At 40.9% G+C, this 22,324-nt stretch overlaps 2 protein-coding genes across 10 annotated transcripts in view; one reads left to right on the forward strand and one right to left on the reverse strand.

Annotated features, from left to right (window-relative positions):
• The window catches only part of arhgap21b (Rho GTPase activating protein 21b), a 38,371-nt gene extending 28,285 nt beyond the window's left edge, over nucleotides 1-10,086 (forward strand). For all 4 annotated transcript variants that reach the window (XM_084913369.1, XM_084913366.1, XM_084913368.1 and 1 more), the window contains 12 exons: nucleotides 1-300; nucleotides 1,003-1,058; nucleotides 1,200-1,288; nucleotides 1,435-1,577; nucleotides 1,807-1,965; nucleotides 2,090-2,168; nucleotides 2,282-2,355; nucleotides 2,458-2,547; nucleotides 2,678-2,845; nucleotides 3,106-3,211; nucleotides 6,851-6,882; nucleotides 6,983-10,086. In XM_084913369.1, coding sequence (XP_084769495.1) covers nucleotides 1-300; nucleotides 1,003-1,058; nucleotides 1,200-1,288; nucleotides 1,435-1,577; nucleotides 1,807-1,965; nucleotides 2,090-2,168; nucleotides 2,282-2,355; nucleotides 2,458-2,547; nucleotides 2,678-2,845; nucleotides 3,106-3,211; nucleotides 6,851-6,882; nucleotides 6,983-8,539 — 2,853 coding nt within the window. In that variant the 3' untranslated portion in view covers nucleotides 8,540-10,086. The remainder of the gene's footprint in view (nucleotides 301-1,002; nucleotides 1,059-1,199; nucleotides 1,289-1,434; nucleotides 1,578-1,806; nucleotides 1,966-2,089; nucleotides 2,169-2,281; nucleotides 2,356-2,457; nucleotides 2,548-2,677; nucleotides 2,846-3,105; nucleotides 3,212-6,850; nucleotides 6,883-6,982) is intronic.
• Nucleotides 10,087-11,296: 1,210 nt separating this feature from the next.
• The window catches only part of LOC146367648 (A-type potassium channel modulatory protein DPP6-like), a 93,828-nt gene continuing 82,800 nt past the window's right edge, over nucleotides 11,297-22,324 (reverse strand). For all 6 annotated transcript variants that reach the window (XM_084913373.1, XM_084913374.1, XM_084913370.1 and 3 more), the window contains 18 exons: nucleotides 21,899-22,053; nucleotides 21,289-21,386; nucleotides 21,038-21,164; nucleotides 18,915-18,953; nucleotides 18,666-18,773; nucleotides 18,492-18,583; nucleotides 18,361-18,408; nucleotides 18,164-18,276; nucleotides 17,344-17,391; nucleotides 17,142-17,240; nucleotides 16,851-16,920; nucleotides 14,681-14,875; nucleotides 14,524-14,578; nucleotides 14,300-14,402; nucleotides 14,150-14,205; nucleotides 13,954-14,026; nucleotides 13,791-13,864; nucleotides 11,297-12,548 (listed from right to left, as the gene is read on the reverse strand). In XM_084913373.1, the coding sequence (XP_084769499.1) occupies nucleotides 12,402-12,548; nucleotides 13,791-13,864; nucleotides 13,954-14,026; nucleotides 14,150-14,205; nucleotides 14,300-14,402; nucleotides 14,524-14,578; nucleotides 14,681-14,875; nucleotides 16,851-16,920; nucleotides 17,142-17,240; nucleotides 17,344-17,391; nucleotides 18,164-18,276; nucleotides 18,361-18,408; nucleotides 18,492-18,583; nucleotides 18,666-18,773; nucleotides 18,915-18,953; nucleotides 21,038-21,164; nucleotides 21,289-21,386; nucleotides 21,899-22,053 (1,700 nt within the window). In that variant the 3' untranslated portion in view covers nucleotides 11,297-12,401. The remainder of the gene's footprint in view (nucleotides 12,549-13,790; nucleotides 13,865-13,953; nucleotides 14,027-14,149; nucleotides 14,206-14,299; nucleotides 14,403-14,523; nucleotides 14,579-14,680; nucleotides 14,876-16,850; nucleotides 16,921-17,141; nucleotides 17,241-17,343; nucleotides 17,392-18,163; nucleotides 18,277-18,360; nucleotides 18,409-18,491; nucleotides 18,584-18,665; nucleotides 18,774-18,914; nucleotides 18,954-21,037; nucleotides 21,165-21,288; nucleotides 21,387-21,898; nucleotides 22,054-22,324) is intronic.

Genomic DNA, 22,324 nt, shown 5'->3' on the forward strand with positions numbered 1-22,324 from the left:
CGTGTTGGTGGGGGAATGAGATCATGGAAGCAAATGTATGCTGTTTTACAAGGTCACACCCTGACCCTGTACAAAGACAGGAAAGATGCACTGTCTCGCTCTTCAGGGCAATCCGAGGAGGAACCACTGCGAATTAGCATCGAGGCCTGTCTGATTGACATCTCCTATAGCGATACAAGACGCAAGAATGTGCTGCGACTAACCACCTCAGACTGCGAGTACTTGTTTCAGGCAGAAGGGAGAGATGACATGCTGTCTTGGATCAAAGACATTCAGAAAAACAGTAACCCAGATGAAGAGGTTCGTGTGTGTGTGTGTGTGTGTGTGTAGTAAGACCAAATGTTGTGTGCTTAAATGCAGAGCCAAGTGATGGTTATGACCACATGATGAGTTGATCTCTCACAGCCAGTCTGCCATCTTAAGTGGTTTGATTATATTTCCCCCAAACTTCCTAAAGTGCACCAACTCCTGGCTAGCCTCATGCTTTTCTGTCTTATAATTAAAAAATTGTTATCAAGTCAGAACATAATACTGTAGTACTCATTATTTTTTTAGCACACTAGCATGTGCTAGTTTAGACTACAGCACGCTGTAGTTTTGAAAATAACAACCGGCACACCCATCAGGTTAACAACAAAGAGACCCAGAGTTCGTCTTTGAATAAAATACAATGAACATGTCAGTGAGATGGAGAGGATTACAGCCGTTATTTACAAAATGGTTAACAAAAGCAAAAATAAGGTGTCACTTGAAACCTGTTCTACCTGGGCAGAACAAAAAAAACCCACGGATGGCACTTGGTTAGGGTGTGAGGGGAAATTTCCATTTCAGACTGAGAGGAAGTCAGTAAGGTTCCTTTCTGATCTGTACAATAAATAAATACATGATCATATATATTTATTTACAAAAATATTGTAAAACCTCGATAATTAAATTGTATTATATTACGAAACAATATATTTTTATTTTAAAGTCTTCCGTTTATGTCTGTTCTCGCTACAGAACGCAGCTGTGAGTCGGGACCTGATCAGCCGAAGGATCAAAGAATACAACATGAGGTATGAGGGACTACATTGACCCCTGAGGGGGATCCAAAATACTGGACTACCAGTATTAAGTGTATGGCCACCTAATTGTAATACTTATTTAGACTGTGTATTTATTTACTTTTTTTTTTTTAATATTTTGCTGTTGAGCAGTGCACCCAGCAGCAGGTCTGAACCTTCACCCAAGCCTGCCCGACATTCGCTGAGCATCAAAACGCCATTCCTTGGAGGCAAAACAGATGGTAAGAACCATAGCCCCCATTTGCCTAAAAATGGAGAGGAGCAGAGGGCAATGAAGAGTAAAGCTGCCAGTTCTTAATGTTAAGGTGTGTCATTAAGTGTCGTTAGAGTGCATGTAACCTCAATTTGTATACGTTTGACCTGTCAGATGAGTCCAGTCCACCACGGGACAGAGGTACTTGGAAAATTGCCATTCCAGGGATCATAAGGAAGCCATTTGAGAAAAAGACTCCAGCTGGCATCACTTTTGGTGTCCGACTTGATGATTGTCCATCTGCACAAAGTAACGAGGTGGGTCTGCTGTGTTTCCACAGGTTTTTTTTTTTTTTTTTTTTTTTTAAAGATGGGCTCATTATCATTCAGATGAAGATGAAATGTGTTTCTTCCAGACAAATAAAATGCATCTTTACATCCACTTTGAATCACTCATTCACTGGAGCTAACAGTGTGTGGTGTGATTGATCGATATGGTTCATGATGTTGATTTTTTTTTTTTCTTCTTCTTATGTAATTTGTACAGAATGTTCCTCTCATCGTGGAGGTGTGCTGCAAGGTTGTGGAGGAGAGAGGTCTGGAGTACACAGGAATCTACAGGGTCCCTGGGAACAACGCTGCCATCTCCAGCATGCAGGAGGAGCTCAACAGCAAAGGCATGAATGACATCGACATCCAGGAAGACGTGAGTGACTGACAGTCAGGTTGCACAGTACAGCGCACCACTTCCCTGACAACATCTTTGCACTGTGATTGATTCGTAATGCAAGAACTGCATTAACCTGAAGCTGCCTTGATCTACTCTGCAGAAATGGCGGGACCTTAACGTCATCAGTAGTTTATTGAAGTCCTTTTTCAGAAAACTTCCAGAACCTCTGTTTACAAATGGTAAGATTAAAGTCATAAAGAATAAATTGCAAAATCTCTGGGATAATGATGTTTTTCCTGTGCGGTTATTCTTTTTGCAATTGTAAGTTGAGGTTTTCTGGATCTGTTCACAGAAAAGTATGCAGATTTTATAGAAGCCAGCAGAATAGAAGACTCAGTGGAGAGATTAAAGGAGCTCAAGAGGCTGGTGAGTGAAAGATCAAATATGAGGAACCTATTTGAACAGTTATTACCATAAAGCATTCTCCTCATCCTGAGCACTGGCCCCCTGTTTGGTCATTTCCTCCAGATCCGTGAGTTGCCAATTCATCACTATGAAACTCTGAAATTCCTTTGTGCTCACCTCAAAAGAGTTTCTGACAACTGTGAAAAGAACAAGGTATGAACATCAACAGGATCTCTGTGTTAATGCCCTTAGTTAACACCATGCAGTGCGTTCAATCCTGTGCTAATCCAGTGTCTCTGAGGATTATGTCATTAAATGTGACTTTTACCTTGTATCTATTTAGATGGAGCCTCGTAATCTAGCTATCGTGTTTGGCCCTACCCTGGTCAGAACCTCTGAGGACAACATGACTAACATGGTTAACCACATGCCAGACCAGTGCAAGATAGTCGAGAACCTTATTCAGCAGTTTGACTGGTTCTTCGCTGATGATGGTGACGAGGACCCTGTTGTATGTAGCATTTCTTTTTCCTTATTTTATTCAATGGAAATTAAATGAAAGGTCTATCAGTTCTGTGGATCAGTTTAGTTGTTGATTTTGAAGACATGCAGCTACAGTGTTTATGAATTACCTTTAAAATGTAAAAACAGAATTGAACAACTTGCAAATGTCATAAACCCAGATTTTATTTTACAGTAGAAGATAGAAACCCTATTTTTTGCATTGTGTTAAGTTGCTTTTTACTCTTTTCCTTCGGTATGTTGCTCCAGACCACAGCAGAGCAGGAAAGTACAGTGCAGTCTCAGCCTGTGCCCAATATCGACCACCTGCTCTCCAACATTGGGCGGACTGCACCCTCTCCTGGCGAAGTCTCAGGTAACTTAGCAGCAGTGTTTTTCACACTTCAGCATCAGCACAGCAAATTTCTGCCATAGCAGCATTAATATTTTTCCTTAAGATTATAGTAGATTAAAAGAGTTGTGTGGTAAAGACCTATTTAAGATTAAATGCTGGTAGAGTGTCAATTGCAAATGCTAAAAGTACGAGCACCATACCTTGTTTTTCAGTTCATATGCTTTAAGCGAATACTAAACAGCCAAGTTTTATTTGTTTCTGTTAAAGCAAGTTTTGTTTTGTTTTTTTCAGTAACTTTTCAGTGGATGCAATGTTGCGCTTCAGCCACTGGAAAATTGTTGAAAAATGCCTTGCAATCATTTAGTTTATTTTTTGGGATAAAAGTCTGTTTTGTTTGGATGTTGATGTTTATTTGCCCAAAATTAAACTGTCCTCAAGTTTTGTTTTTGTTCGTTTCTTTGCTTTACTCTTCTTTTTTCTTTTTCTTTTCTTGCTCAAGTCATTTTTTTCTCCCTGTGCTTTACCTGTGTTGAGACGACGACTCCTTTTCTTTCAGTTCTTTTCTTCCCCTCCTCCTCGTCTCTCACATAATCCCGGCATGTTCTTTCCCAAAGAAAATCTAACAAACAAAACGAAACAATGGAAGTTTTAACCCTTCTGACCTGTGCCCTTCTGTATGTAGTGTGTTGTTTTTCTCCCTTATCCCTGTCCAGCACTCACACATTACCCAATCTTGACACAGGCCAAGTGGGCGGCGTCTATCACTCGATGATGTCACTGATGGACTCTGTTTTGTCAGTGATGGACAGCTGGGACTGTAGGAAGAAGGACGAGTGTTGTGCCCAGTGTAGCTGCCTAGTCTGCAGAAACCCGCAGCTCTTTTAAATTTGGGCGAAAGGAGGAAAAAAGATAAAAAAGAAAGAAAGAGAAGTCGATGTTTGTCATTTTTCCTGTGGTGTGCACGTCTCATATTTAAACCAATACCCTAAAATGAGGGGATACAGAGCGATGCTGCTGTTCTCTCTCTGAAAGCCCTTCTGCTGTCTCTTGTTGTTTCTTAAGCTGATCGCAAGGACAAGTAGCATGGTACGGTCAACCTCAGGTTCTCTCCCGGTCATGTGGCATAATCTGTCATGATGTCTGAGGGTGGGGGTCGTGGTGTTGGGACTGAGCTGGATGTTCCCCAGCACACATGCGTTTACACACAAACAAAAAACACACACAGCCACCTCCCAGGTGGAGTAGTAGTCAGCAACTTACTGAAGCAGAGGCACTCAGGCTTTCAGCTAGCACTGGATGGAGTTCCCGTTAGGAAGATGTAGTTTTTTTTGTTTTTGTTTTTTATTTGTTGTCTGTGATGTCATTCTTTCAAAATCTTCAGTATTTTAAAATGTCACATCGTCAACTACAGACCAACATTTTCTCATATCCTGTAACATAATGTCACAGCCGCATGTCTCTCTCACAGTCTTTCTACCAACCACGCTCTGCACACACACACACACACCCACAAATACACACCAACATTTTAACCTAACTTAAAACAGCATTATCATAGTGGTAGTCCTGTTACAACATGGGAACTTTTAGGAATCGATTATTTAGTCATGTGATAAAGGTTTTTATTGGACTCTGTGCAGTCATATGAAAAACTAAGTACAGCCCATAATTCAGTAGCTTTTAGAACCACCTATAACAGCAATAACTTGGAGTAAAAAAAAAAATTTCTCAGACTTCATCAGTCTCTGACATAACCGTGGAGGAATTTTGGCTCACTCCTTTGTGCAGCATAGCTTTATTCAGTTTGTGTGTTTATTTATGTACAGCTCTCTTAAGGACCTGATTTGCTGCTGGATCATTGTCCAGTAGTTTTAGCTCATCTTTAGCTATCAAGACAAAAGGCCTCACATTTGAGTTTAGAATACTTTGATATTCAGAGGAGTTCATTGTCTGCTCAATGACTGCAAGGTGCACAGTCTGTAAAACAAGTCGAGATCATCATCCCTCCACCACTGTGCATGACAGTTGGTTTGCGCTGATATACTGCCTTTTGGTTTTCACCAAATGCATTGTGTCCAAACATCTCCACTTTGGGCCTGTCTGTCTAAATAACATTGTTTCAGAAATCTTGTGGTTTGTTCATATGCAGCACTCCTACCTTAAAAGCCATACCCATTTAGTCTTTTTTTCTGTTTTTTTTATTCTCAGATACGTTAAAACTGTATGAGACCTGTAAAGTCTTAGATGTAGCTCTTGGGTTTTTTGCAGTTTCTCAGAGCATTGCACGGTCTGGCCTTGGGATGAGTTTGTTGGGAAGTCTGCTCCTAAGAAGATTGTCTGTTTTGAGATTTATTAACAAACACCTGAATGTTCCAGGGTAGCAAATTACCAAACTTCTACTTTTATACAGATGCTCACCACATATTGATATTTTAAAAAGTGCAATCGGTTAGCACCACCTAGCTGCTTCTGTTCATTTTTATTCCATTTGAAGCAGTAAGGGTGTACTTGGTTATTCACTGGACTGCAGAGAGTCAACACGTTTTTACATGCCTGTAGGAATATTAGAAAACAGTGAGTTTCAGGCCAGTGACAAAATGTATTTCAGTTCAGCTTTATTTATTCTGCAGTTTAAAGAATACACAGTGATGAACAGTTTAATGTGTAATAAAATCTATAAATAGGTAAACCTGATTTTAAAAAACCCTCAACATCAGAAATATATGGTCATAAAGTTAAGTCTTGCACTCAAAGACACCTCACAGTGCCTCCTGTTTTTTAAAAACGTATTATTGAACTAAGATGCCACATCTCAAATTTTCGATACAGTGTTAACTCACACAGGATTCATTGGAAGTTTTGTTTTGGTTTCTTTTGTTCCTGCATTTAGTTCCTGTGGCCGCATTATTTCTGTAAAAAGCCTGCTTATCTTGCAGTATGCATGATTTGAGTCAGAGAAAGTCTTGCAAATGTTTTTGGCTTTTTATGTCTTTTATAGTGACAGGCTACTTGTTGAGGGCAATGTAGAATTTCATGCAGCTTGGAGTAAGAGCAAGTTAGACTAAAGTTTGCCCGCGGCAAGTTGTGTCAACCACAAAACACACTCACTGATCTGTTCAGCTCAGGCCCCTTAAGTCTCTCAGTCAGAGCAAACTCATCACTCCCTCTCCTCTGTGACGTCTTTGAGTTGGGAAAGAATGCCCACAGCTGGTTGGTGGCTATATGTGATGCTCTGTGACTGGCGTGTTTGTTCGTGATGTGCCGTCGATCCATCGATACTCGAGCATGAGCTGCTTTTCTGTGTCTTGGTTTACCGCCAGGTTCTCACTTCCTCACCCCCATTATTCATCTCAGGCCTCTTCTGCTGCCGTCTCCACTTTTTCATATACCGCTTAGCTTAGCTATATCTCTCTCTCTCTCTCTCTCTCTCTCTCTCTCTCTCTCTCTCTCTCTCTCTCTCTCTCTCTCTCTCTCTCTCTCTCTCTCTCTCTCTCTCATATCATCTGCTTTCATGTAACTGCTCTCATTAAATCCATTGTATCTTGTCACTTTCACTCTGAGCAAACTTTGAATCTGCCTCTTCTTTCTGTATATTGTCTGCTTTGAGACTGTCCTTAAGATGTGAGACTTTTACTAATGAATCTCTTGTTTTTAATGCAGACTCAGCATGTAGTGAAACCTCCAAATCAAAGGTAATGTGCTCCTTTGTGTTTCTGTTTTCTCATTCATGTGTCTGAGCTAGTTTTATGGTCTGATGTCCAGTTTTAATGATGTTTTAATGTGTGTCATCAGGGCTTGTGGGGATCAGGGAAGGATCAGTGTAGCAAAGAGTTGATTCGCTCCTCCTTCTTCGTTAACCGCAAACGCAAGAAGCCCAAGGAAAAAGTTCAGCCTAGCAGTTCAGATGATGACCTGGACCCTGTGTTTACAAAGAAGGAGCTACCAAAGGAGAGCCAACAGCATCCTCTGTGGTCCCCGCACAGTCGGACCGAAGAGGAGGAGGAGGAGGAGCAGCAGACAGATGAAACCAGCGAGAAGGAGAAGGAAAAGAACAGTTCTGAGGAGCAGCTGGACAAAACCAACAGGAAAGAATATCTTTCTAACAGCTCAATGTCACAGCCCTCTCCCTCCCTGCCTCCAAAACGCATTTCCTCCAACCTTCAGACTGGATCCCCCTACCCCTCTCCTACACATTCCCCAGACCTCAGCTACCGCATGCCGATGGTTCACCAGTCCTCTCTCACGGACCCGCCATCAAACTATGATGACACGGTGTCTGACCTCGGAACGATGAACAGCACCAGCTCTCAAGCATCAGTGCCCAGAATGAGGCGTGGCAAGACGGTGTGTGCCCTGGGAGCAGAGATGTGTCCCAGCGGGCTGGGAGCGGAGGTTTGCTCCATTACCTCAGACTACTCCACCACATCCTCCATGACTTTCCTGACTGGAGCTGAGCTCAGCACCCTCAGTCCCGAAGTGCAGTCTGTGTCTGAGAGCAGGGGCGGAGAAGATGCTGATGATGAGAGAAGCGAGCTCATCAGCGAAGGAAGGGCAATGGAGACGGACAGCGAGAGTGACTTGTCAGTGTTCACTGTGGGTAAAGCCGACCAGCGAGAACCACAGGAAACCCTTCGACCCCTCCCCTCACACAGACTCATCGAATGCGACACACTCTCAAGAAAGAAAGCCGCCCAACAGAAAACCAACAGCGAGTCTTCTCTGGACGGCGCTCGTAGCGATAAAGATTCCACTGGACCGTCACGCTCTTCGGGGTCAGTTAAGGGTCGTTCCACCGCAAACCTCAGCACTGCGTCCCGGAGTGAGCTGGACAAAGGAGAGCCCACGTGGAAGTTGAAGATCACAGACAGACTGAAGGTACGCATGCGAATGTCTGTGGATGACATGTTCGGTGTGGGCAGCCAGAGGATTCAGTCTTCAGAGGGCCGCAGTAAGAAGAAGAACATCAGACGCAGACACACGATGGGCGGGCAGAGAGACTTTGCCGAGCTGTCAGTCTTGGGAGACTGGCCGCAGCAGGTTCACATCGGCTCACGGTCGGAGCTCTCAGCTGTGGACCGGCTGAAACCTAAGTGCAGCTCTCAGGACTTCTCAATCGGGGACTGGATCGCCCGCGAGCGCCACCGATCCAGCAATCCCGAGGTCAGTCTGGACTTCTCTGAACAGCAGAACCCCGGAGCCTCGTCCTCTTCTGAACCCCCACATCATCCTGCTGAGGCGCTGAACGGGGACTTCCCCCAGAGCAAAAATCTGAGCCTCTCGGCCACCGCTCACCCACATAAACTCACCAGTTCCCAGGTGGTCCATTCGCGCTTCTATCAGTACCTGTGAGAGCTGTGTGTGCGTGTGGCTGTGTGTGTTTTTGGTCTGTCAGGTGTGTCTCTGTATATGGGAGTCTGTCAGTGTAGTGTCTATTGTGTGACCAATGTCTAGTGAATGAGCATGTTGTACAAAAATGTCTGGCGTGTGTGTCTAAGTGGTGTGTGTATGCTTGTGAAAAGAGAATTACTGCACACAGGAATTGTTGAGCTTGCTCATGTTTAAGGCATGGAACAAAATGTTATCTTTTTTTTCCATTTTGTTTTTGTTTGTTTTTTCTTTTTTATATTAAAAATGACTTTGGGATGGCCCAAGAGGAGGATTTCAACCCTCCTTGTACAAGTCCCAGATGTGCTAAAGATCGAAAGGACCTGTTGCCCGTGAAACGAGTCTGAAGTACGTTCAAGGAAGTGTGAACACTCAATTTAAGATTGTTTAAAGGTTTAGCTAAGTGGCTTTAAGGATGAACTGACTTAGGATGAATAGGAAGTAGTGGAAAAGTGCAGATTTTTAGTATTGCAGAGTAACTATTTTTGCGTAAAGAAAGTTACAGTGTTCAAAGTCAGTGAGTCTGTCGGTAACCAAATGAAGAATGTACAGACATACTTGCTGTAATACTGACTAAAAGCTTTAGATGCTTGTGTTTCATTCTAAAGTGTACATATCCCTATTTTTCTGTGTACTTGAATTGTGTTTTTTGGTACTGTGTGTGTGTGTGTGTGTGTGTGCATGTGTGTATGACTGCCTACAAGCCGTCTGCTGTCAAAGGGGCCTTTCCAAAGGTACAAAGGTGACAAGGAGACACTGGTCTTATGCAAATGGAAAATATAGTTCATACTCATCCCTGCTGTGTGGTTTAAAGAGCAGTGAACAACAGCCCTCTGATGCAAGCTATGTTTTAGTGTTTGGAGTTCACACGTCTGTCAGCAACTGCAACGAAGAGAGAGTTGGGCAAAGAAGGAAATGGGTAATCGAACCAGAAAGATCAAGTTTTCTTCACTAAAGAAAGTGCCTCACAATGAAATGTTAAGGGTGCCATATTGTCTTTGTTGAGATACACGAAGATGTTACTGTGAATGACATTTTTTACTGTTGACTCTAAGTCATTCTACAGGTTAAGAAAATGCCGAGCTTCCATTCCTTAGGCATTCCACTCTGGTCTTAATGTTTTATACATACTTTATCCTGTTTTTTCATTTGTTGTTTTTTGTTTTTTTTATTTTAACAGAACTTGAATTTTAAATATTCATTGTAAAATAAGTAACTTAAATGTACATATAAATGCCATGTTTTAGCTGCTTTATTTTTCATTTCCATCAGATTGCAAGTTTAAGTACAGTATTGAGAAATGACAACAATGGCGATGATGAGGATGATCATCTCGAGGCCTGTGTGGGTGTTGTGGGCAGTTTGGTACTTCTCTGTGATGAGAGGTTCCCTGCAGGAGGAGGGCACTTCATTGAGCTGGATTGTTTGTATCAGTGCAGTGTTCCTCTTGATTGTAAGGGGGTGTGCACAGACTCCTGAAACACTGGAAATAAAATTTTGTCAATGGCAAATATCGATTTTCGCTTTCTTACCCCCCCCTCTTCACCACTTTGTATGATGGAAGCGAGATTGGTCCAAAGCACTGAAATCTTGAAAGGGGGAAATGCAACTTAAATAGTTGTGAATATGTTTAAGCTCTCAAATCATTTTAAGTATGAATCAATATTAATGATTACATTTAATCCTAATCATGTAGCGTTAAAACATTTGTCTGAAATTTGCCTTTTAATTGGGCCGCTCACTACAAACTCGCCATGTTTTCCTTCTGCTGCTGTTTAGCTGTCTGCAGTGTCCAGTTTTGCAGATATTGGCTGTAGAAATGTCCGCCTTCTCTGGAATGTAATGGATGTAAAGGGCACATGCTCTGCTGTGCACAGAGCTTCCAAAAATAATGAACAATGTTTAAGCAGGAACTGTGTTCATTTTACTGCATTTATCAGGCAGATCAGTGTATGAAGAAGCTCTCATTTTTAGTAGTTTGTAGGGGAAATGTTTCCTACAAAAAGAAGAATTGGTACCCTTTTTAAAAAAAAAAAAAAAAAGCAAAAAAACCAGACATTGCATATTTTTCTTCTTCTTTTTTTGCATTAGTTCCATTATATCTCTGAAAATCGACAACTCCTACCACATCAACCAGATTGAATGTACATTTAGCAGTGAGGCAACAAGTAAAATCATTTATGGCTGAATTCCCCTCAATGTGCATTCTGCTTCACTGTAAACTTGTACAAACGCATTCAGTTGTCAAACTTAACAGAGCTTTTTTTTAAGATGGTGATTTAGCATGGAGCCTGGTTGGTATTTGTTTGCTTATACAGCTATTTCCTGGGTTGGCACACTAACCAAAGTAAAATACACTTACTGGCCACTTCAATAAGTATGTGTTCAACTGTTTAATCCAAATATTAAACAATCACATGACACAACTCAGGCATGTGGACAGGAATAGAAAACGGGAACTCAAAGATGTGCAGAAGAGCATCTCTGCATGCACAACATGTCCAACCTTGAAGCAGATTGGGTCCAGCAGCAGAAGACCACACTGGTTACCACTCTTATAAGCAAAAAACTGTGACGCTGTCATGTCCGTGTGGATCAAAAGGGGCAACGGGTAGTAATGTAGTGGCCAGTAAGTTTATTTCGTACCCAACCTGGTTGTCATCGTTTGCCTTTGTGCTTGTAGTTGTCAAGGTAAGGTCATGAATTAAGCCAAAGAAAAGATAAGTTTCAAAATGCTTTATATACAAGTTGCACATACAACATAAAGACTCAAGATGTTTTATACACTTTGTACATCAGCTGACTAGAAACCACTGACAACAGAAGTGATATGAGGAGAGAGAACACACAAAGTCGTCAAAGTAAACCACAAAATAATAATAAAAAAAACGGTATAGTTACTTCACCACTACGCCAGTTTGGATGGCAAATATCAAGAAACTGCAAACTAAATATCGTTGGTTTTGTGTTAGTGTAACACCTCCCCAGCAGTCGTACGGTTGTCTTCTATTCAGCTCTTCCTAAGTTTTAAATGTGCCCCTTGATTCACACAAAGCCTTTTCCATATTTACTCATTTTCAGTGTCGTGTGGGCTCCTAACATGAACACGTCACCCACAGTAAGGCACAGGGACTAAAAGAAAAAAGAAAAGGGTTCATTCGGAAATATGAAGAGGAAAATTTCACACCATTTTTGTACAGATACATTTTTTTGGAGTACAACACAAGTTAAACATTGTGCCTTTGTTTCGTAAAGCAACTAAAGACTGACGCAGCCAGACAGCCACTCCGACACGGTACAACTGTAAGACACTGAACAGAGAAATTCTGAGAAACAAGTACCAATAATCATACTCATGAACACAATAATCAGTAAGTTAGTTGGCAAGGTTATGAGAAACTGGCAGACTTTTAAAAGTTAAATCTCAACATGATGAGCTTATCGTCGCAGGTGGGGGATATTTGGTGCCGCGAAGCACTGGATTAATGTGCCTGTTTTGTAATGGAGACGCAATGCCGAATGGATGTTTTGTTGATCCTCTATTAGTCCACCAGAGGGAGCACTAGTCCGTTAATCAGAGAGAGACATGACTGTTCGCATCTGAGATTTATTCAGCCTCTATCTGACTGGTTTCCCTGTCAGCAGCCAGCACGAGATGAGGAGAAGGGATGTAGGCAGAGGCCCTTTTTGCACATGCAGGTGCTGCACTTCATTGGAGCTAAAATCAGATTTGAGAGCAGGTGGTGCGGATTTACTGGGATGGAACAAAAAATCTGTTGCATATTGTGCTGTAGTATCTGGCCGGGGCTGCTCAGAGGATCAAAGTTTAACTGTTGTCCTCGTTCTCTTCCTGCTGGTCGTCTGTCAGAATCTCTGGTAGCCGGAAACACTCCTCGAAGAAGTTGACCAAGGACTGGCTCAGGTGCTGCTGTGTCCCCTCACCGTGTAGGAAGTGTCCTTCATCTGGATAGATCTGCAGATAAAGATGGAGAAATTGACAGAGACAGTATGGTGAGGCTGATTTCGTGTCGTTCACTCAAAATCATATTATTATTACTTTTTTTAATAATGTTTTTTCACTGGATAATGAAAATGTGAAGATAGACAGGAGTGTGGGGGCATTGTAGCATTTCTGAGAAAAAAAAATACTAAAGCATAGCGCTGAAGTGTAAAAGAGTGACAAATGCACATGAAAGTGGATGAAAAGAGGTTTTTCTTGGACATTTCAATCATTTTCATTGCAGCCTTTGTACCTGATCATTTTCAGAGTAATGTTGTTTAGTTTGATAAGTCACTTAACGCTGAACCATGAATAATTCAAGCATAAAAAAGACACCGAACTCAAGGGATGAACCTGTGTTTACAGAAAGTCAACAGCCTAACAAAGAATAAAATGGTATCTTTATGCACTTTGTTAATAGCAGCCTGTCACAAAATTCCATAATTTGTTTGCATTTCTTTATTAGAATCTATGAAAAATATCAAAGACAACACAGTTTGACTGTCAGAGCTGTTAGATAAATACTTGGCATATCTTAGTGTTGTGTGCTGTGTGAAGTGGAGGACAAAAGAAGACGTGGTAGACTTTAAAAAAAACAAAACAAAAAAAGAGGTCTACAGCAGACAAACAGTATCTGAAAGTCATGTTCTAAGAAATACATGGGAAAAAAATCCAGCAAAGACCCGGCATAGGACCTGAGCGACACATCTGACCCTTCAGCTGATCCATCTACCGTTGTATCTGTTCTCCAAAGTCTCATCCAGAAATGGTCTCAGTGAAACGGTGGCTTGTCAAGAAGCTATTACTAAAAATTACAGGAGGATTTTATTATTTATTTTATCCTTATACACTGTATTTATTAGAAAGCCTTTCTGGCACGTATACAGGCAACAACAACAACACTAATCATGATATTGTGGGGAAAAAACAGCAAAACAGCAATATCTGACTGTGCACTGGGACACTGTGCATAAACATAAACTGCATGTAAATAACTGAACAGTTCTTCAATCTGCAAAACTAAGAAAAAGTTATTTGTCAAGCTAAAATGGGAAAAATTAGAAAGAATAATACACAAATTAATCTGAAATGAAAATAACTCTTAGTTACTTCTCTCAAGAGATTTTGAGAGCATTCTTCACACAACATCAGCCCATTTACACACACACACACACACTTTTATTCACACCAGTGATTTCAGACACCGTGGCTCACCTGCAGAGTGTAATTGGCCTTTTCGCTGATTAAATGGTTGATGAATTTGGCTGTGTGCTGGAAGTGAACTTTTTCTGTGGTGGCGAAGATGATATTGCAGTTAGACTCTGAGCACACACATATTTACTGTGGTATTTAGAAAAAAGAAAGCACTGGGTCCTACCATCAGCAGTCGGGTGAATTATTAAGTACTGTTTCTCCAGCAGCTGACCCGCTCTGTGTGCTAAATTTGCCATCTGGAGGAAAGAGACAGAGGGAACTCCACCATGTCATTAACACGTTCTTTTATAAAGACCCCCCAACTCATTGTCTGAGCTAAGCATTCTGAAGCAGAGGAGAAAAAAGGGTGGATACTTTACTGTGTAAACTCGGGAGTCTGTCTTGGCGCCGAGGTATCGCTCCGAAAATGCAGATGCTGCATTTTGCAATAAAGAAAACCAGGGTTAGAAAGATTGGGTACCTTTTAGATCTAAGACTCACTTAGCAGAAGATTTACTGTAAAGTTTTACCATAAAGCTCGAAATCTGTGATGGGGGAAACTGCTGTTCCACATTTAAGTTGGCTAAATTCTTCTGAGCTCAAAAGCAAAGTTGCTAAATAACCACCATAGGCCTGGAGAAGAGGGAGACACAGATACAGTATGTGAAAATAATTTCATGGCGGGCTGTATTTTTATAAAGGCACAGAGGTGAGTAAAGGTTTAACAGTACATCTGACTGTTATGTCTTCTTACCTTTCCATAAACTCCCATTCGATTCTTATCGATGTAAGACTGTTCAGATATCAGCCTGAAAATGAAAAAAACAACAAACCCCCCCAACAATAATGAAAGTGACAAAAGCCAAATGACCAAATAGTTTTTAAGCTGTGCTCATTTTTCTGAGTCTGACCTGAGTGCCTCCAGCTGGTCCCTCTCCTCCAGTTTCCCCAGTTTCCTGTGGACCTTGTGGAGGAGGTTGGTGCCCTGAAATCCGCTGCCGTGGCCGTCAAAGCGGACGACAATTGTGCTGAAGCTGCTGACCAGGACGGTGGCCCAGTCCACCTGGAACTGCTCCGTCACCATCTGCCCGCCGGGGGTCCCATCCCTGTGAGAGAAGCACACAGCGTGATGGAAAACAATAAGTTCAACTAATATCTCAGAGCCTGGTGTAGTAGTAGCATTATTATTGGTTGGCACAAAAATGAGAAAATTAATTCCGCAAAGGGAACTTTGAATAATCAGATCTTTTACAAAACACTTACAAAGAGAATAAAAGGGACACTGTTGAATTTAACAAGTCCAATACAACACCATAACCCCTTAAATATGACCACAAATATTTAAATATTGCAGTTTTTAGACATGTAAAATATAGCGCACAACATTCACGTTATTTTATTCTGGAGCAATAACATTTGATTTAGTGATAGAAAATCAATAGGGATTATTTCAGCCTTAGGTAAACTGTTTCCCACTCCAGCTGCTTCTCTTCACCATTAAATGTCAGTAGATTGCAGTCAACTGTATTCTGTTATTGTACCTCTCCCAATTCAAATGCATATAATCCTAGCTAGCTAGCATGGCCAGAGTAGGACAAACAACAATGGCTGCTGTTCATTTGTAGTGAGTGTAGGCTGTAAGTCCACTGTAACTTCTGTTGATACTGAGGTGAGTTGTTGAGGATATCCTTAATTTTTCTTAGTAAGTGCTGCTGTTTTTGCTGCTGTTAGCCAGTTTTAGCTGCTGTTAGCTGCTGTTAGCCAGTGTTAGTGAAATTTTCTTTGAAGGTTATCTAACATTGTTGGACCGAGACACTTAAAAAATGAAACTCTCATATGATTTGAGAATTTAATCAAACTGGTTATCACAGAGAAAGTTTTTAGGACAGTTGAGTCTAACATTAGCTGGTGTAATGTTAGCTTATAAGCAGCTGCTGTAATTGCTCAGCTGTTGTAAACTGTAATTGTCAGACATGAGAGAGAGATGATGAAAATATACAGGTAAAGCAATTAATACATAGTTATACATAGTTAGTTACAGTAAGGAACTAATTTGTAATCTTTAAATTAAATGTCAGTTATAAAGTGTACTACATATGAGGCTAGTCTTTAGCAGCATACATAAAATGCGATTAGACGGAACGTATATGTCCATCCTGTCAACTGGATGTCCACTGGATTCAAGATGACGGGCAACATGGCGACGTCCACAAACCCACTGCTATGTATTTTAATGTACTGCTAAGCTTAGTTTTCTTGCTTCTTACACACTAATCATTGCTTCGTTATGAGTTAAATATTCCTTTTAAAATGATGTACTGTACCTTTAAGGAATAACGACTCCTGTTAAAAACTGATGGCAAGAGTTTGAAAGGGTAAATATTTATCAGCTTGAAATGCAAACACACACACACACACACACACACACACACACACAAAAGAACACCTTGCAAAGTCGGGGACACTTTTGATATATCCAAAACGTCTTGTTACTGACATGAAGGCTGAAAAATGGTAGAATGGTAGTGCAAAGAAACTTTTGAGCTGAGGTGAAAAAAATGACCTAGCTTATGTAGAAAAGTTATTTATTATCCTATAACAAGTCAGGCATTTGAAATAGTTATCAGTGTTTTGTTCATTCATGTTGTTCCCAGAGTCTGATTTAAAAGCTTACGGCTAGACTGAAGCCTGAAGAATCACTTCCAAACTAGGGAAATGGGATCGTTTGGGCAGAATTTTAATGAATACTGGCCTCTTAAAACAAAACAATGACGTGCATGGCCGGCCTAGGATCCGGTGTTTTGGGGTTTAATACAGTACTAAAGGTGCAGTACTAAAATGATGCACTAATGTTCTCCTTTGAACATTAAGTAAAGTCAGTTTTAACTGCAGAACTTATGCTCACCAGACACTTCATTAGGTACTAGTACTGGGTTGGTCTTGATTTCTGTCACAGCAGAAATCGAGACCTAGTTTCCTGACATCTGATGTCAACAAGGCATTTTGATCCAGTGAACTGCTACTCACTGGGTATTTTCTCTTTTTCTAACCATCCTGACCACACATAATATTTATACTCACACTAGCAGCAGTAATGGATAGGTAGCTGTTTCTACAAATCCAGCTGGCTTCAGAATCTGCATCGTCAGAGCTAGAACAGAAAAGACAGGATCAGTGGGAATCTTATAACACAGACCTTCCTATTTCTTATCTAATTACAGTGTACAGTTGTGGTCAAGACTTTACAACCACTCATCATCACTTCTTTGAACTGCTGTTTCTCAAGGGATGAATAATTGTACATCATACATCTTTAATGACTTTAGAAAATAATAATTAGGTGCACGTTGGGTTACACAGAGGCACACTTACTGTAGCCTTCTATGTCAATGGTTTTGTACTCCACTCTGGGCATCTGCATGTTGTTGTGTGTGTTGTTTAGTCTTTTATTTGTCTCCACGTCAAACACCTCTGCAGTTCAAGAGAAAAACTTGTTACAAATTCTCAAGTCCAAATGTATTTATCATTAAACATATTTGTAGACGTGTTGTAGACGATGCAGGCGTACACTTACTCTCTTTATCCTCACTTCTATAGACAGCCACACTCGGTATATCTGGTCCTACAAAGAACAATGCAGGGAAAAATGATCAGCTAACGGAAATGTAATAATAGAAGTTATTGGATAAGCATGATAAAATATCACATAACAAGATGCTGATAAAAGGCTCAAATGCCTCCAGGAAGGCAATAATAAAGCCACCGAAACCCAACCCTCTGTAGCAGAATAATCTTAAAACAGCACTCTCAGCCAGCTCTGCAGTTAATAATCTACTTCTGTCCCATGAGGAAGTATCTTATTATTTCACAATGGAGCTACTCTCCAAAGATCCAATTAATGAAGAAAGCCACTGGCACTTTTCCTTTCCGATGTGATCCCCTTAAACAAATCAGCTTCCATAGAAACCTTGATGATGTTGTCCAGTGTTGAAGCCAAAAAGTGTCATTGTATTTTTCTGCCAGAGTGTCTCTAAGGAACACAAGAGACTTCTACTACTAAACAACAGCTAATCACTGAGCTTTCTTCGCATAATAAACGCTACAAACGCCGAAAGCCACACAGCCTCTGTTAGTACTCACGTGACTGTTTGCAGGCAGTCAGACGAGCTGTTTATTCTTACTGCTAATCAGGAGGATCCTGCAGTGGTTTGAGGTTATCTGCTAATATCCAGTTCGATATAAGCTCTCTACGTGACATGGAGCACTAATTCAATTACACTTTCTACTGAACACGCTCTCTGAGTCTCCTAGGAGGCCTTCGCTGTCAGGAGTGTTGTTATGTAAAACCCTTCAGTCCAAGATTTCTCAAGTGATTCAAGGTAAAGGACGCTCACCTTTACAGTTGAGCAAGAAGTACTGCATGTCGTGGCTGAATGAAACATCCATATAGCCGCACTTGAACTCACAGGACAAGCAACAGCGGTTGAATGGAGCAATTGTGTCAGCACTGCAGGATGGCACAGAGTAAATAATGTACACTTAAAGCAGCACTTAAAAAAAATCACCAAGATGACTTTAACTAAAGCGCTACCTGTACAAGTGCCGCCGTTTGGGGTCATCCTCCGTGCTCAGGAAGTAACTGTGAATCATCCGAACACTGCTGTCAGATAACAAGAGAGCCAGGACTGCATTTAAAAATGTGAAAGCATCTTAAGGTCTTACATGAGGTTTCTTTCATGATTGTAGGCCAAGATCCTGGTCACATCCCAGTCTCCAGAAGTTAGGGACTGAAGTATGTCTGTGCTAGTGTTGGGCTAAAGGGAAGTAACACAAATTAGACACTCACGCAACAGGACGAAGGAAAAATATTACAAGCAAAGGTTTAACATTACGTACCAGAGATGTGGACATAGAGATGTGGAAAAACTTTCCTCTGCCACCCTGAGGGATCGCCCTGGTGAAGAAGAACTTGTATCCATCTTTGGAAAAGAGCGGCGGCTCGTTCTGAAGAGAGGAGAGAAGTTACAAAAACGTGCCTGCAGGGCTTTTTATATCTTTGTCTGTTTACTTGTTCATGCACACACGGAATAAAAAAAAAGAGTCTGTTTTTTAGCCAACTAGACTTCTCCATCTTTCATCACATACCTGTCGGTGCAACCAACTCTCACTCTCATCCTCATGTTTCTGAAAAGAATAAGAGGATCTGAGCTGAAAGCTTAATTCAGCAAATAGGAGGGAAATGAAAAGATACATCTCAAAAGGTTTTACATTTACAGTTATGTAAAAAAGAAAGCTTTCACAGGATTGCACAGTCCTGTGAAAGCTTTCTTTGTGTCGATATGTCGTGTTTGGTTTTCGTCAAACATTATGGCCACTTTGGTCTTGACTGTGCAGAGGACATTATCCCAGAGATTTTGTAGTTTGTTAAGATACAACTTTGCAAGCCTAGCTGTGCAGCCGTATTCTTTTTTAGAGAGAAGAGATTTTCTTCTGGCAACCTTCCAGAAAAGCTATACTTGTTCATCTTTTTCTAATTGTACCATTTTGAAATTTAACATTTAACATAGCTCTTGGATTTTTTTGACATTTCTCTGTGACCTTGGGATGCATTTGCAGGGACATCCTCACTAGAGAAGACTGGTGACTATCTTGAATGTTTTCCATTTGTGAATAATCTTTCCTACTCTAGAATGGTGGACAAACAATGGTTTGCAAATTGTCTCATAGCTCTTCCCAGATTGATGAGCAACAAGAATTACTTCTCTAAAATCACTGCTGATGTTGGTCCTCCTTGGCAATCTGTTAATACACAACTGAACGCTTCAGACCAGCAAACTGCCAAAACCTCTGCTTTTATAGAGGAGCTGATGATCAATTTATCATCTGTATTTGAGCGGTGGCACTTGGCTGCTCGTTTCCATCTTAATTCCTAAGGAAGCAATGAGGGTGTACTTAATTTGTGTAAAAGAAAGCTTTCAGAAGACTGTGCAGTCTTGTGAACAATCTCTATTTCACGTCACTGTATATTCTTGCCAAAAAATTAGACAAACAAACCCAGTCTCTCTCTACTTGATGCTGTTGGCTATATATAACTATAGCATATATGACAGTGCCAGACAAGACTCTCAATACCAATCTCATACATGCAAGTGTGGCCAAAAAAAACAAAACACCTGACAGATCACAGCTGGGATTTAAACTGATGAGCTAAAGCAAGAACAACGTGACTTTGTGATGCGTGATATGAAAGTTATGGTTTGTGCACATCAGCTGTGGTCTAGAAGAAGCTTCTCTTTCAGTTTTATGTAATAGATTGGACAGGAATAATTAAAACAGTGATACACGACTTAAAGAAACCAGCATCTTTGCATAAATATCAGCCAAATGCTGGAAACTGTTGTCTCCATCCACAGTGTTTCTGAAGATCACTAACTCTATAACTATCAGTCTACATCAGGTGTATCAGACATAAGGCCCGGGGACCAAGACTACAGTCCAGCCAGGTGGAAGCTTCTGGATAATGTTTTTTGGACTTTAAATAGTATTCTCACAATATTTTCTTACTGACGACTGCCACCATTTGCATTCAAGCTACATCAAAGTAATTAGATAAGCAATAACAGAAAACTTCCTTTTTTCAGTATGGGAAATAATGTGAATTACTATCAATGAGCTACCAGAACTTTTTCTGTAATTTTCTGTAAAAAACCGAGACATATTGTTGAAATTGCATTTCTTTTTATTCTATTAAATGGTATTAAATGTACAGTTAAACGTCTTCAGACTGACAAAGAGGGGATTTTCACTCAAGATTAAAATGGGTTGTATGAGGCCCACCATATGAAATGTTTGACATGCCTGCTTTCTATATTGCTTATTGTGTAAAGTGAAAAAAAAGACTTTTATGGGGATTTAAATAAGCGACTGTTTCACAAGAACACAAGCTCCTTGTCTCACGCTACAGTGAAAGATATTCACCACGATGAATGCTTGTTAAAAAAACAGCTGGACAATGTGTTATACATAGCAACCTTACTCTTGTAGGACTAATGGTGCCCTTGTCAGGACCTATTTTTCTCTAATGAGTATCTGCAGCAGCAGTTTGATGTTTGATTCAAAATAAAATACAGTGTTTGTGTTTATCGACATGAAAAACATGTAAGCCAGGGTTATTTCCAGTCTTCTCCCAGGAAAACACTGAATGTCACAAGTGGAATACTTTAACACAACGGGGAAAGTGTGGCAGCTAATTTCACACTTTGTTTCACCTTAATGCAGACTCCAGTGGTCGCCTCACACAGTGTCAAGATGGAGTTGTTCTGGGCTCTGTTCAGCCAGTTGACAGCCAGTTTGGTGTTGGTTGCCCATTTCACCATGGTGATGTAATATTCCCTCCTGGAAAAGCAGAAGGTGAGAACACATGACACCTCTGACAAGCAGCACTGTCTCCTTTACGAAAATATATCTCGGTGCTTGTTACTTTATACACAGCAAGGCACCTTCAGATTCAGTCACTCACCCTATTCGGGGGTCATCAGGTTTCTTCATCGCTACCGTGTGCAGAGGACCGTGGAGGCTCACCACTGACAGGTGCACTACAGGGTTTTCTTCTCCAGCCTGCAAGGAAATTAGATACCGAAGGTCAGAAGCTTCAATAACTGATCTTTTTGTCCTCTTGAGGGAAGTTCACTGACATCTCTCATAATTTTGATGCGACAAGCTTGTTAGTCACAGGCTTCTTATTTGCACACTGAATAGTCTCGGTTTGTGCCTTTCAGTCTTGTTTCAGCACGTTTAGGTCACACAGTTTATTATCAGTTTCTTTAAAACAACGGCTCATTTTAATCACAAGCTCTTTTTGGATAACGGGGCTTAAATGAAACATTACGTGAATGTTCTCCCTGAACTGCATATTAAGCATCGTAATTAACTTCTTCCTCTAAATCTGTCATGGACACAGGCTTGAACCATTGACTCCTTCTCAAAGGACCAAAATATTTTGTACATAGTTTATTAATCTTTTGGACAGATCACTGATGAGCAGAGAGAAATGAGTCTGAATAGACCTGCATTTTCATTGTAAAAACTATGAATTCGTTAAGCTGTAAGATTTTCTGGTCGAGACTTGCCTTTGGGTAATGATAGTCAAGACTCGCGGGATATGGCGCTCCAGTAAAAAACGGCACTTCCATTTTTGGCACCAGCGTGTCATTGATGGTCATATAGGCCAAACGCAGTCCATCTGGAGACCACCAGTGAGCTATGTGGGTCTGCAGGATCTCCTCTGTAAAACAAATCAACAATATATTATTAATATCCAAGAGTTTCCTTTTACCTGTGGGTGGCATTTAACCCAGCAGGGGGCAGAAGAACTCTGTGAAAAGCATGTTCCAACACAGACTGATCAGTCCAGCCTTGATGTGGACATTTTGATTTTGTTTTCCAACTAGCCAATCTTGTTTTTTTGCTGTCACAGCTGGCAAAGGAAGCCATTCACACAGAATTTAATTGAATTTTCACTCTATGGCAGAGGGTAATTTGTTGCAATGCAGCTT

This window comes from Perissodus microlepis, chromosome 18 (assembly GCF_051167445.1).
Source record: "Perissodus microlepis isolate ML-2025 ecotype Zambia chromosome 18, ASM5116744v1, whole genome shotgun sequence".
Lineage (NCBI taxonomy): Eukaryota > Metazoa > Chordata > Actinopteri > Cichliformes > Cichlidae > Perissodus > Perissodus microlepis.